At 39.5% G+C, this 16,258-nt stretch overlaps 1 protein-coding gene across 1 annotated transcript in view; it reads right to left on the reverse strand.

Annotated features, from left to right (window-relative positions):
• Positions 1-1,846: 1,846 nt before the first annotated feature.
• Positions 1,847-16,258, reverse strand: part of xkr6b (XK, Kell blood group complex subunit-related family, member 6b) — a 66,534-nt gene continuing 52,122 nt past the window's right edge. The window contains exons 2-3 of the mRNA XM_072682713.1: positions 10,683-10,879; positions 1,847-9,490 (exon numbers count right to left, since the gene is read on the reverse strand). Coding sequence (XP_072538814.1) covers positions 8,517-9,490; positions 10,683-10,879 — 1,171 coding nt within the window. The 3' untranslated portion in view covers positions 1,847-8,516. The remainder of the gene's footprint in view (positions 9,491-10,682; positions 10,880-16,258) is intronic.

A 16,258-nucleotide genomic window follows, 5' to 3' on the forward strand; every position in this document is an offset into this window, starting at 1 on the left:
GATGGCTGGCCGGAGTCGAGGAGACGTTCACCTCGCCCTTCACGTTTTACTGAAACCACAGGCGGGCATGAAGGCGACCAGGGTCCCGTCAGGAAGTTCTCAGACCGGTGCTTTAACGCAGTTCGTTACAGTGGCCGGAAAACCGGTGTTTTTAAGGTGATAACTTTAGTGCAGTATTAGGAATGAGAGCCCGTCCCCACCATTTACACTGTGCCTCTCATTATTAGGCGACCTGCTGTACCATCACTGTGAGATACCTTCATTATATTAAAGCCTGAGTCAGTATTTCGAGATACTATCTCGCTATTCTGAGAGCCTGTCTCATTATTTTGAGATACTTTTTTTGGAATTCTGAGATTTTTTGAGATATGATACAGTTATTTAGATACCTAGTCACTATTGTGAGATACTTTTGTTATATGAGATACAAAGTCATTATTTTGAGATACTTTGATTATATTGAGATGCTGTCTCATTATTTTGAGATACCAAGTTATTACTGAGAGATGTTTATGATTTATTTTGAGGTAATAAGTCATTTTTTGAGATGTTATTCTTTCAAGTTATTCTTTGAGATACTATCTCATTATTTTAAGATACTGTACTTTAGATACTAAGTCATTACTATCAGATGCTAAGTATTTGTTTAGAGAATATGTGATTATTTAGAGGTAATAAGTCAATATTTTGAGATACATAGTCATTATTGAGAGATGTTTATGCTAAGTCATTATTTTGAGATACTTTAATTATAGTAAGAGACTAAGTTATTATATTGAGATGCTATCTCATTATTTTGAGATACAAAGTCATTAGTAGCAGATTTTTATTTGGAGATTATTTCTGATTTTTTTTTTTGAGGTAATAGGTCATTATTTTAAGATGCGTATGCCAAGTTATTTTTTGAGATACTATCTCATTATTTTTGAGATACTAAGTCATTACTATTAGATGCTAAGTCATTTTGAGATACAATATGATTATTTGAGGTTATACGTCATTGTTTTGAGGTACTGATGCTGTTGTTTAAATGTTTTATTTTGTCACAGTTATTTAAAATAATAATTAAGTAATCTCTCCTTTGCCGACATAAAATAAGAAATAAACAAGAAGACACTTTCCCAGGGTGTTCATGTTGTTCCTGACCCAAACCACGTCAACTGGCATCATGTCATAAACAGCAATTACTTGAAGACAGCATGAATGTTAGCTCTGCCACTTTTAGCGAAGACACACTTACCTGTAGACACTAATAAATTATGTAATATGTCAGATTATTATAATCTGCTTCTCTGTACATGAAGAAAAAGTAAAACTACATATACTACATATACTGCTTCTAAACTACATGTTTGGAATTTTACATGTTTATCCCTAACCATATTATGGATATTACACCAGGATTTTTATTACTGCCACCCCATTAAGCAATAAAACAATGTTGAACCAACTTTGATTTCTGATGTTGATTCAACAGCATATATTTAATAAACGTGGGAAAGCCATTAACATTAAACATAATCAACAATAGTTTTACCATAATTCAACACGAATTGGTTTATGTAAAACAGGGATTCTAACAATATATACTCTGTTGTCTAATTAGGAATACAATAAATGTTACTGTGATAAACAATGTTTTGTTTTCAACCTGAAATTTAGAAATTGAACCAAATCATCAACCAAAACTGATGGACTAAATTGAATCAACATTACTTTGCTAAATTTGGTACTGCACAATGACCTGAAAAAAACTTGAGAATGAGATTGTAATAATTAAGGCTGGGTTTCCCAAAAGGATCTTGGAATCAACATGGTTGAGTGTGCATCATACTGAACTGGAAACAACAGTGTTGCATTGTATTTATATATGTGTCACACATAACACACATCTTTATGCAGTTACATGAAGACATTAAATGTAATGATAAAATGAATTATAGAATGTAATAATTCTTTATTAAACAACAATTTGTTACTCTGGGAAATCTATCTCTATCATATCAGTACATTCACATACACATCTGTACATATACATCTGTATATAACCACTTTTGATCTGTCATTGGGCAAACTGTGCATGTGTGTACAGTATACATTTTTTAATGGTATAGCTATTTGTACTCACTTTCAAATACTATATTCATTTTCTGTCTTAAGAGATGAACAGTCTCATATCATGATCTACAGTAAGGCTTGACATGTATATTTCTTTTCTTCTGTTGTAATATTCCTTTTTTTTTCATCTAAAAATTAAAGTATAAAAAAACAGAAAAAAACAACTGTAGCACCATATGTTATTAACATCATTGATGTTGTTCCCAGAATGTAAGGGATTATACAATACTGGACATCAAATTTGCTTTCAAATAATGGGAAATCCATTGAATGAAACAGTTTACTTTCGTTTCAATTTGACAACATCAAATAAACCATTGTTTATGTTTTTAACAAAAGAAATGAATACAGTCCGAGAAGGAAAAAAGAAAATGCTGCACACTGTAGCAAAAAGTTGGCTAAATAATTTTGGATCGACTCTCTTAAATTCCCCCTATTTAATTCCAGGATATCTTTACATACTCATCAGATACATTAACAATCTAACACAATCTAAAATAGAACCAGTATTATTCAAGCCAGTCTCCAACAGCATTCATAACAAATCTAAAATCAGCAGCAATGTGTCTGACAACCATTTCCATTGATAAGAACAATTTCCAACGTAATATTACAGCCAGATCTACAAGAACAATAACAGAAGAGTTACACACAGGTTTAGGACATAGAGATGACAGGAATATACAACACAGCAATCACCTTCTATATTTTTAGTGATTCCTTTTTGTCAGCATTACTTTTATGCCACTGGATGAACGTCAGAATGATGCGTCTTTCTCTCTTTTTTTTTTTCCTCTAAAGAAAAAGCCTAGTGCAGATAACTCATAACAAAAAAAAACTCATATTCAAAATAAAAATACAAAACCAGGGACAACCAAAAATAGGAAAAGGTCAAATGAATATACATTATACTCTTCATCCACTGTTGTTTCTTTGTGCATGTTGTGAACTAAATAAGTGCCACCATATTTCAAAGAATGAAGTTCAGCTGTAAACTGTGTTGAGGTGCTTGTTCTTCCAGAGCTGAGAAAGTCCGTGAGCTTAGAGAATCAGGGTTCTTCGGATGGTGGCCTTGCTCTGTGAGCCACAACACAGGTCCTGCAGTCCACATTCTGTGGTAGCACCTTTAGAATATGTGTAAGCACCAGGTCAAGAAACAGAAATGCACCATTTATTTTCTTCTTCTTCATCATCTTCTTCTTTTAATTTAAAGAACTTTTGGCTCTATTTCAATACAGATGGTTGTGGCACAAATGTACAAGGTCAGAACTGAACCCAGTGCGATGAGCTGCTACTTGGCAATGCTCTTAAGGAACCCAGGCAATGGGCGAAACATTGCACTGAAGAAAGCTAACATGCAAACGTATCGGAGGCGTCACCGTTGGATGCATTCTGTGGGCATGCTAGGAAGCCGGGTGATGTGAGGGCAGTCAGGGATTCAGCACTACAGGCCTTCAATGCTTCCAATACCGTCTTAGATACAGGTTTAAATATTTGACCCAGTTAGCACCTTGTCTACAAACAACATTTCTCCTATTCATATTTTTCCTACTTATTTTTTGTTTGTTCTGTTTTGTTTTTTGTTTTTGTTTTTTTGTTTTGTGTTTTTTTTTGCAGGCATAAATCCATTTGGCTAGACATTTTGTTCACAAAGACAAACAACAGACAGAGAAGGTTAACTTGTTGGCACTACAGATCATTCATCTTGCAAGACAGAGGAAGGCATAGACAGAAATACATTAACAATCATCAAATAAATTGCTAAATTTCGTCATCACTGTCGTTCTATTACTGAAGTGAACCCTGTAGAATGATGGACATTCCGATCCCTTATTGTATCCAATTTCACCAAAAAGGAGTAGACTGTAGTAGAGGAGTAGAGGCTGTGTGTACGTCTGCTCCAACTAGGAAAATGTATAACCCAACATTCAAGTCAATGTTAAGTATTGCCTTGCATTCATAACACACTGGTAATTTAGTTTTGCCCAAAGACAGGAATGTCATTACATCGAACCCATTGTCTTTGTGGGTTGAAGCTGAAATCGATCCTTTTGGTTACAGTACTGTGTAATTGAAAGGAGAAAGAGACACTGGCATTGTTGTTTGCTGTACTGGCTGCCATGGCTAGATAGAAGCACCCAGAGAAACAAGGCACCACAAAAGATCTGATGTTGGAGGGTTGTTGTTGTGCACCCTTTTCGGCGTACATAAAACATTGTGGTGAAGGACTCGAGCATCTATTAGACTAGGACTTGAGTGTCTACTTATTGTCTATATACAGCTATTCGCCTGTGATTCATTGTCTTGTAAGGCAGTAATCTAAACAAACGTATTCAGATTTTTCTGCATGCCACATCCTCTTGCTAATCGCCCTGTCGAATCCATTCAGAAACAGCAGTGAACAAGCGGAACAAGGGAAAAAGGAATCACAGTGTATTTGCACCTGGTTCAATGTTTATCTCTCTCCTCGAAGAGTGTTAATCCCGTAGTAACGGAGACCCTATGTGAAGTGTGAACACACTATGGGATGCCAGGCAGCCAAGTCATCCAACCATCGCGCCCATTTAATCATTCACACCATCATGAATCATAGAATAGGAGGGTTGTGAAATCCCAGCAAACAACAGTGCAATGATGTGCCGAGCACCTAGAAGAGCTGTAGAGAACCATAAGAGCGTAGGGACAGGCTAGGGAACATGAGATACACAAGCTGGGTCTACACTCTTAACAATAAAGATGCCAAATGGAAGCCATAGTGTCATAGAAGACCCACAACCTTCCGAAGCAGTGTGACAAACCTGTTGACATGTGGATGTTTAATCCCCTTTTTGATGTTTAAAGAAGTTGTTCTCAGCTTGGACCTCACAGCCCACCAGAAGATCCACAGTTTTGCCCTGTCCCTGTCTGCTGGGAGTCATGCTAAAAATGTGGGGCATCTGAGGGGCCCTGAGAACCAGTTTGAAGAACCTCACACATGGCGAAAAACGTCCTACGCCAATGTAAGTTTTTTTTGTTTAGTGTTTTTTCTGAGAAGCATACACCAAAGCCAAGAACCACTTAGGAACCTTTATTTTTAAGACTGTAGGCTGTAGCTTAATCTTAATCTGTGTCCAGGAACTTGCATGTAAAGACTAATTTCAAAACTATTATCCAAGTTGCTAAACATAAGGGTTTGAAAGAGTCTGTCTGCACTTGCAACTATTGGAAATTGCTTTCCTGTGCTATATGACCTCCAATCCCTTTTATGAACCCAGGCTGCTGTCCTAAGATATAGCTTTTGCATCCGAATTTTTCCAATCACACTTACATAATAAGGGTGTAAGGGCCAAAGCAGCAACCAAGGATGGAGCCGAACTACTGGACACCAGATCCAAAGATTAGTGGAATAGAAATGTGTGCATTAATAGACACATGCACACAGACACACACGCACTGTCCACTCATTCTTTTCCACCCCTGGCAAAAACCCCTCACCCCGTCCATTACAACCAGTCTGAGATCACAGCAGGCACAAAGGGGTCTGTAGTAGCCCATGTCTCCATTTTTTGTGGTGAACATTGGCATCACATGTGTGTATTTGTTGTTCTTATTAAGATGCATGTTAGCACATTATCAGAAAAGTCGGAGGAAAAAGAAAACATCTGCTGTGCAACTGAGAATAAACATTGTGCGTTGACATCAGTCCCTGTGGCAAACCCATTACAAGCCCCTAAAACTGATGGAAAATACCACATTCACTTTCAGTATTACGTTTCTCTCAAGGGAGGCGAGATGGTCTATGTACAGGAAATTGATGATAATGCGGCAGGGCTTTGTTCCAATTATTTTGCAAAAAGAGAAGCACCATTGAAACACGTTGGCTGGCACATATTGAGAACCCAATTACTCATCACAGTGCGCAGCCTTGGCATGCATTCTTTAGTAAAAATCAGATTCATTTCAGGTAAAGTAACCTAAAATAGCCATTTCATTTGTAAATATTTGAATGGACATCAAAATAAAATGAATATGCATTCTAGTGAAAAACTGATAGTAAGAATAGTTCATTTACAAATGTTTTTTTTTCCACTCAAAGTCTATTCAGCTGGAACCTTCACTTGAGTAGGGAATGATGGAGGATTTGTAGAGATTAATGTTAGCACCACATTTTGCAAGGATATCATTATTTGAAAAAGCCATAAGGTAGGAATGAAACCAATGTGATTTATTTCTAATAGTTATGATTATGCATTATTTTATACATTTATTAATATTATTATTATTGTTGTCGTTGTCGTCCATCTGAAGCCATTGTTGTCTTAAAACCCTGGTCCTTCCAATCTTTGGAAACTCCTTATTTTTCAGAATTTGTTTAAATAAAAAATACACATATGTAACAAGCCTTTAGCCATATATGCAAAATATCTCATCAATTGTGCTATTGTTTACAAAGGAAACACACAAAAATGCCTAAAATGGGTAAAATGTAAACACTCATGCATTGCATTCACGCATACAACACCACCAGACGTCACTCCACGAATGGGTACAGTATGAAAAACCACACAAATGTAAAGGCATTTAATATGGGTACCTTAAGGCCTTCTTATTCAGTAAAATGCCTCTGGCAGTGTTATTTGCCCATACTTATACAATGATTGTAGTACCATGGTGTTACCACGTACCACGTCATTTGGGGATTGTGAATTTTTAGATTTAATTATTGGAATACAGTTGTATGCAAATGTTTGGACACCCTTGGCATAAGTAAAAAAGAAAAATTAAATCACCAGTGTGGCCTGGGTATATGCTAGGGTACTTTATTAAGTCAGGCCTTCATGTTTTATGGATTTGTTTTTAAATCCATTTGTTTTTTATGAAATGCTGGACCATTGTGGTGCGAGTTCTGTTTTCACTTTATCAGTCTACAGCACTTGTTTTCCTGGCTTCAGATTATGTTTGTGCAAGCAATGCTGCACAGTACAATAGTGCACCACCCTTTTATCTGTATACAAGCACTTTAAGCCCATGTTTGATAAGTGTTAATACAAGGTTTGAACAGTCAGAGAACTTATAAAGCCTGAAACATTGACTACGTTCCTAATTACAATTGGTGACATTTATCAGGCCTGATTTGCTAAAGAAGGTCTGAGATTGTGTCATACAGATCTAATGGGGTGTCTACACTGGCCACTTTGATGATTTTGATGATTTATTTTTTATGCTATTTATTTTTGTGTAACTGTATTACTGTCTGCTGGAAATATTGTTTTTGCTTTATGCTTAAATAGCTACAGGCATACAGGCTATGAGGCAAAGAATACCAAAACCTTTGCATTCAACTGTATAAATTAAATCCACTAATATGTAAACATCTAAAATACAGTCTTATGCAAATGTATTTGCACCCCTGGTATAATGACAAATCAATGTTTTGTTGATTTTGTGGAGTGAAAATAAATGCCAGTCCTGTACAGAGACACGCTTCTGCACATTGTTATGTACACTGACTGTTTGCTTAATTTTACATATTGGAAAGAAAATTAACCCGAAATGTGGCATGAACAAAGGTTATAGTACATTTCATTTAGTACTTTTTTTATCATTTTATAATCTAAAATGTGGTCACATAGAAAATAATAATAAAGTAATTTGACCAGGGGTGCCTAAACCTTTGCATATTCTGTATATCCGCAATGCAAGACACAGTAGTTCTGTTCATACTAAAGTTAAGCTAATTATCTTTGAGACTTCAGCAAGGGTCACTGAGGACATTCAGGATTTAGAAACCTTTGCCCTCTTATCTACTCAAAGGGAGAAGAGAGGTGGAAAACATGCTGGTTGATTGTGTGCTTTTGTTTTGCAAACAAATGTGCTTTTAAGGACTCTTTAGATTGTGTTGTTCATTATTGTTCAGTCATCGTTTTTCTATTCGCACTCACTCACAATTATCATAGGCACAAAATAGTTACCAGAAACCCAAAAGACTATGATGAGTACTATGGTCCTCCATCATTCCCATGAAGCTTCTTAGAGCACATGTCAGAGCTGACAGGGACACAGACACCATCAAACATACATGGCATTAGAACACTCACACCATAACAAGGGCCAAGTTTAAGAAACACTGTATTTTTGTGACTTTATACTCCTCTTCTGCAATAGTTTTTTTATGTCTGTATTTGTGAAAATAAATGCTGATTCTCTGTTTAGACTCTTTTTAGACCTTTAGATATACTCTAATAGCTTGACAGTATAACTGAATCAAAAAGAAGAAAAATAAGCACCAAATGGAGAAAAGTGAAGCAGAGACTGAATGAGAGGAGAGACTCTGAGAGAGGGAGAGAGATAGATATATATATAGAGAGAGATAGATAGATAGAGAGAGAGAGAGAGAAAGAGGATGGCAGAGACTGCCTTTATAGGGAGGACTCATACTGGAGCAGCTCGTAGAGGAGAGGCCCATCCCTGTACCTGATGCCCACTGCATTGGGGCTGATGTACTGGAGGATATTTATGGTCCGCCGTAGGCGCCGGTCCACAAAGTGCGCATCCCAGGCTGGGTAGCGCTTCCTGGGCATGTCAATCTTAATGAGGGGCCCCTCAGGCCGAATTGGCCTGCCTGCTTCGTCGGTGGGTTCCATGGACCTCACCTGGAACACGGGCAGGCAAGTGTCTGTGGCAGCCTCCTCTGGCTCGCCGTAGTCCCCCGAAACCATGCCCCGGGTGGGGGTGGCCTGAGAGCCACGAGGCCCTGGGGTAGGGGCCATAGGCTCAGCCTCTGGGGGTAACGGGAGGCCCCAGAGGAGCTCAGCGCAACAGGAACTGGCCAGGACCCTCAGCCTTGGCCCCATGGGGTGCAAGACCCCATAGTAGAGGATCATGCAGACCACTCCTGAGGCGAAGCACAGGAAGACGCCGCACAGGATGGAGGCGGCATAGGAGTCGGTGGTGGTCGGGTCTCTGTAGGCATACCACAGGGCAGTCAGGATGGTGTTCTCCACCAGCACCAGGGAGTAATAGGCCACCATTCGGTATCGGGTCCTGCCCTCCTTGACGTTGAACCAGCAGAAGACGTAGACCACGCCAACCACCATGTTGAAGAGCACCTCTTCCCACTTGGACATGCAGAAGTCAGTGCCACCGTGGATCACCCAGAAGGCCATGGCACACCAGTGCAGCACCACGAAAATGCCAAAGTAGATGTGGAAAACTGACGCGAAGAGGGCAAAGGAGAGAGCCCGCGAGGAAATGGTGAAAAGGCGCCACAAGAGATGCACCAGAGCTCCCCGGTAGCTCATGCTCTTTTGGTCATCGCGGGAGTCGCGTAGAAGCTTGTGGTAGGAGGCCAGCACCCAAGAGAGAGACAAGAGGGAGGCCACTGCTGACATGCCTGCAGAGGAGGGCAGGGAGGAATGAAAGTAGGAAAAGAAACATGTAAAAAAAAAAGAGTCATATCTTTTGTATATTGCTAAAAATACAAATGCTGCCCACAATTCGTCTGAATGAACCGCTCAGGAGTAAGGGACAAAGAGACACAGCACCTTCTAGGTTAGGTTGATATATCTAATGGCTCACAAAGATTTTACCTGCTATAACATCTCATTTTATTTAGTGGGAAAAGAGCTTGGATGAAATGATTTAACTGCATCTTACTTGTGTATTTCTCAACAATAATATACCAGAAACAATACTGCTTTATTATTAATAATAATATGCACCGTATTCATCCATTTCAGACTCATTCTTAGAGGCGCTCTCTAAGACTTACCTTTTGCTTTTGCTATGTACCCTTTTTTATAGCATAGCCAAGTTTACTATTCATCCTGCTGAGCTCAGTGTTCTTCAGGATGTTCATAGAGGCATCCGCGTTGCTGTCAGTGCTGTCACCTCAAACGTGAGAAATGGTCCTACATCTCAGCCTATCTGCTGAGCAGCAGAAAAAGCTTGTCCCCACACATATACTGTTGATAATTCAAAAGTCTCTACCATGACAGTTCTTATCCTTTTTTTCTTGGATTCATACACAAGTCAGCCCTTTTCAGATATACGCCATGGAAAGGCAATGATGTGCCCCATCTGTACGGGATTAAAAGTTTAAAACTTGTTGATGAATTAGTGCAAGACCAAACTATGAGATTCAGAGAGTCAAATTCTAGGTTGATTTCAAAAACAGTATTGACTACAGAGTGTGGAAATGCATTAAACTGTTCTAGGGCCTGGAGCCATACTCATCCAAAACTAAAAAGTGCTTCATCAGAAACACCTCTAAGCGAGAAACAGAATGCAATGCATATAAAAAAATTGCACACACCACTGCAAAGCAAACCAAGTCAACTTACATCGTTCCTGAAACATCTATTGTGTACAGCAGTAGCAATCTGTACAGTAGTGTGAGAGAAATACATGAACATATTTGAACTTGCTTATGGTAGAGGTGAGTTCTATGATATTCTACGACACCTTAAAAATTGGACCAGTTACACAGCTGACAGACAAAGTGACAGTCATATACTGAAAACAGAAAAGCATCTAAATGCAGAAACATCATCGGTCCAAGGATAGAGCCTTGGGGCACTCCTTACACTGCAGTGTCTCGGCACGGTTCTTCTGGATCATGATGCAGAGCTGGAGCACGAGCTGTGGGGCACTCTCCAGAAAGGTCTCAAGGAGTCGAAGCATGTTCACATCAGCATACTCGTACATCATAGCCCAGTAGAATCGCCGCTGGTTCTCCTTTTGCCTGCGACTCTGTATGCCGAGGTACATGGTGCGGATATACCTGCAGATTAGAGATGGGCAAGGAAGAGAAGACAAGCAGGCACACTGTCAGACTGGAACTTTGGTGAAGTTATGAGAATTGCAAACCCTACAAAACATGTAACTACACTAAAGAACACGTTTTTTAAAAGGTTCTCAAAAATCCTAGAGCGAAAATCCAACCCACCATTCAGAGTAGGTTCCAGAATAACATTACTTACAAGCTTAAGCCTACAGAATTCAAAGTCAGTGTACTTCCCTGGATTACCATACCTGAGGTAGGTCTACTAATTTATGGTACTGCAATCAACCCTGCAATTATTTACCACCAAAACAAATCATGTTCCGACACAGCAGCAGTTACAAGGTACTGCACAGATACTGCATCGTTACTTTTGGCATGTGCAATTATCCAAAGTGGCATATATGCAATGGATGGAGTTGCCCGATAGAATCAGGTGCAAATCACCAGTGTATGATAGCTTAATCCACACATCACTGCTTAATCAGTACAATCAGTGTCACCAAATGTGTTTTGTGCATTATGGTTAGTTGCAAGTCTGTGTGTGTAAGAATGGATAAACAGCCCAGTGTAGCACAGTACACACACACACATTAAGTACTCTGTAAGTTTTAAGTTTAAGTACAACTGCATTAAAAACATAGTGTTTGAATGAACTCTCGAGAATAAGCCTGAATCAAATTGTTTGTTATTGTATGTGTGTGGTCTGTGTCACTTCTGAGGGCTCTAACAGCACACATAAGGCCAGTGGGAGGCAGGCGTCTGTCTGGGTAGGCAATGAGACAGAGGGTTCCATGTCACCGGCCGTCTGGAATTGACTGTCCGAGATCAATCGTCTGGGACTTCTGGCTTAGGTTAACCTCTGAGGATTCATTGTATGGTGGTGCCATTATTGTTCTCCGTCTGGTGGTACGGTTTGGCATCAACGTAAAGAATGGAGTAACTGGATTATACTCCATCTAGGGACAAAGCATATAATGCATAAAGATAAAAACTGAGATTGATTCAAAATATGACTTTGAGGTCAAGGTGAGATAAATGGTACTCCTAAGCCCACTGCACTTAATACAACATGACCACAATTAAAAACAAGATCATTGTGGTGAGGCCATAACACCACTAGAGGGTACAGTTCACTACCTTGCTGACAAGATCTGCTGAGTGTGATCTACAGCTGCTGCTGATTCTCTTGTTTCTCTGGACATAATCAAGATTTCACTGTCACTCACAGTATTTTAACACTAAGCAACAGGAACTTGGGGGCTTATTTGTTACCAGGTGTTGAAAAAGAAGTGATACAAATTCTTGTGTGCTATCTGAAAGATTCAAATAAGATGATTAGATTAACACCACATTTATACAGATCTGGTTGAAAATCCTGAATTCAGGCTAGGTTTAGCACTATTTTAGGTTTAGCACCAAGATAGCTTTGGCAGCCGCCTAGATGACTTATCTGATTAAACTGGCATTCATAATTGGTCCTAAATGTTAATAGCATTACCTCTTTTTTTGAGCTAGTTGGACATCTCACATCAGTCAGTGCTTACTATGATTCCAGTCATATACTATAATGCAGTATAATGAATAAGAAGATATTAAACCTTCACACTCAATATACTCAAAATAAAGGAGCCAAAAAGGTTCTCTGGGTCAATGGCACAATCACTTTTGAAAGCATTGCTTGTCAAAGTGTTGTATAAGACTTATAGCCATAGGGGGGATGCAATATTTAGTTTGGGCCAGTATTAACTTTTACATGACCTAAAAGAAACATGATGTGAGATATGCCACAATATTGCATATCTCACCATTGCTACATCAACTGAAATTAACTGAATTTCAAGTCCAATGATGACTATATAGTGTTAGGCTTTAATGAGAACAGTGACTGTAGATCAAAATGTAATATTCTCAAGAGTGTACTCTCCAGGACACAGAAAAAAGTCTGGAGTCTGGATACGATTAGCTGCTGAGTGGATTGTTAAAGCCAAAAGCCACACATCCCTGGGAAGAGCTTGTTGTCTAATCAAATACTACAAATATGCTAAAAAATGTGCTAAAACATGAGACATTTCTTTTTTGCAAAGGGTATCAGTGTTGCAAAAGTTGTTCTTCTATGGCATCGTTCCAAAGAACCTTTTCTGGCATCTTTAAGAGTGTTTGTGCCGCTCATAGAAGCCACATTACCATGTGGGGCTTGGTGTGAGAGAGATGAAGTAGACAAGGTGCATTGCAGCACACACACACACACACACACACACACGTGTGCACGCACACACATCAAAGTTAGCTTCAGATGCTGCTCCACCCCCTTGGCTCAGGTCCATCCGGAGGTTGACAGCCTTGAACCCCCTCCTCGTCCCTCCATGTTCCTTTCATGTCTGCACTTTCCATTCTGTTCATCCAATATGCGCCTTATGCTCGACTCATTCACGTCGTCTGCACACCATCCCAGCCCTCCTCTTCCTCTTTCTCTCTCTCTGGGCCACCCAGCCAGGTTACTGTGATCTTGCTGGACCTGATTTCAGATCTGTTCTGCTGCACCTCTCACAAGGATTAGCCTTAAAACTGGACCTGCCGAAGCTGTTCCCGGATCTGAGCGGATGAGTGACTTTTAGAAAGAAGTGCTGCTGCAGCGACCAGCAGCAGCAGCCTCTCTTCTACTCTCGTGGCCGTAACTGTACCATCTGCTCAGAGGCACTTGTTCAAAGAGGCTGTTCTCTGGAGCTGTTTACACACTAACTAGGCTACTGCATGGTAGTAATGCTGGTGCACAATCTTGGTTAGTGTAAGACCCAGGAAAGACATATTCCCCAGCATCTTATCTCAATGACGCCACACACTGAACTGTATGAATCTCTTAAACAGACTCTTCCACTAGATAAAAGTGCACAGCGCTCCTGTACTCCCAACAATGTAACTAAATGCATGCTTACATTTCACCTATTTATTGCTACGCACATATTTTTACTCAGCATGGCTGCTGCTTAAAATCACCTACTGCTGTCAGTACTACTTAAACTTCCAGTTTTTTAGTAGTTTGATTCTTATTGATTGTTGACTTTATGTAAGACACCATAAACAAACTCCCAGCATGTGATTTGCATTTCCTGCAGCTGTACTTAAGATTACCACATGAAATACTCTACCATGAAAGCCCCTAACAAGTACATTTAGTTTTAGGCTCACTTATTTCTACAGTAAAATTTATTTATTTATTTATATTGGAATTAATTTCCCCTTCAATTTAGTAATGCCATTATTGACAGTCCTCACCCACTAACTAGGACTCCCTCTATCACTATGCCACAAGTGCTGGGAGGACAAAGGACAGCATCTGCCAATAACACAATGTCACTGAACAGCTGAACACATTTTCACTAACTAGCATTATCATGTTCAGTAATGGGGAAGGCGGAAGGCCACCCTTACGAGCTTGTGAGGTCAATTGTGCTCTCTTGGACTCCCAGACATGGATGGCTAGGGCATCGCTGGAGATTTAGGTTAAAAATGATCATCATCTCACACATGAAACACTCATCCTCTGTTTGTTACTGTGCGTTTTAAGCCAATATATAGTCTTTTTAGTTCACCATCCTGAACACATGCAAAATGACAATTAATGGTCCTAGAAAGAAACTTAATTTTCTTTCTAATCAGAAATAAGAGAGTGAGTTAATGAGTTAATAAGTAAGTTAGCAACATACAGAACAGTGTTATTCACAGTTTAGATTAAAACATTTCAAAAGAAATTCAGCTAACATGGGTCATTTCAAGCATAGATGGCTACAACTTCATCTCACACACTTACATTTTTAAGCGGTAGGCCTGCATCATATTGGAGACTGTTCTGTATGTAAAACGCATACTACAGAGTTTACATTTTCTAAAATCATCTTTAACAAATGTTTCTGTTCTTACTTTTATTTTTAAATAAATCAAATCAAAATTGCAAGCTCATATCATAATAAGACATATGACTAAATACTGCAACAACCCTCTGTACTTTTCAGAGCTAATGTATCTTTTGTGTTGAATCAATCTTTCAAGCTGTGTTATCATTTATTGTTATGTCCATCAAGATGTAAAAAGATCTTTCTCAGCCTTATGACCCACCCTTTACCGTTATTTCACTCTGTCTTTTTTGAGCTCCACATGAAATCATTTCTAAATGACTCTTGACTCCATTCCTTTTCAAGGGAGCACATCTTTAGAAATTCCTCGCTGGAGTGTTTTTTTGAATACTACGTAATCTCTCCCTGCCACTCTGCACTCAGATGTAGCTAATTAGAGTCATAATCATCTTTGTGTTTGTGGCAGAGCGTAATGGCTGCAATCGGAGCTGGTAATTATAGAGAAGTGAGAGGAACATTTGGTGGCAAACACCAGTAACAACAGCAACAAAAAAAGTCTTCATTGTGCACTCTAGCAAAGCACATTATGTTCGAGAGAGTAAATTCTCCACAAACTACACAAAGCCTTGGAAATTCTGTCGTTTAGCACTGCATGCCACTGCAGTGCTCGTGGCTGCAAAAGTCGAAAAAACCGTCTGCCCACAAGTCTGCGCCCGCATCTGTAGTGCAGGGGAATCAGTGCTGGAGCACAAGAGTCTGGTTCACGATAATGATGTGAGGCCAGTCAAGCGAAGACAATAACTTGAAGACGGACAGAAATAGCTCTGACTTATCTGTAGCCGGTTCAGAGCGGCAAGAAAAGCTGCAGGTCACATTTTTTTTCTTTAAGCCTTTCCAACATGAGAACATTCCTCTGGGTTAGCACCATATGGTGAACTGGTACAGGCCTAGCACTAGCTTCGTTCATGCTTGTGCTCATGTCACATAGCATGGCCCATTTCCGCTGCACAGCATGAAATAATCTGTAAAGCATGTTTATTTATTGGCTGCTCAGCCATGACTGATAGTTTGTGACAAATAAGCTTCACAACTGTCACCATGTGAAAAACTGTTATTACTACTATTATTTATTATATTGCTCTTTCATAAAATGCAACGATTAACCCTCAATATAGCACATCAACACCCTTTTGTGTGCTGTGTGAAATGATAGCATAATCTTCTATGTCAGACTGAGATCGGGGAAAAAAAATGCCACAGCCATGGCAAAATCCAACGAGTGGAACAAACGACTGCCTGGCTTTGTCTCCATAGCAGGAAACAGCCCTGGTGCGCTAGTCACCCATTCAATTTGCTAACCGTGGGAGACAGCTGGAGGAGTGGCAGAGCACTGGTGAAGAGATTGGAGGTGATATCTCACGCCATGTGTGGATAGGGGTAGGGCAGGTCAGCCTAAAATGGTTCTCTCTGAAACTACCCTGGTTTGCCAGGCATTAGCCTGTTGGCTTCTAGGCAATTCAGCATT

Source organism: Salminus brasiliensis, chromosome 1 (assembly GCF_030463535.1).
Source record: "Salminus brasiliensis chromosome 1, fSalBra1.hap2, whole genome shotgun sequence".
Classification (NCBI taxonomy): domain Eukaryota; kingdom Metazoa; phylum Chordata; class Actinopteri; order Characiformes; family Bryconidae; genus Salminus; species Salminus brasiliensis.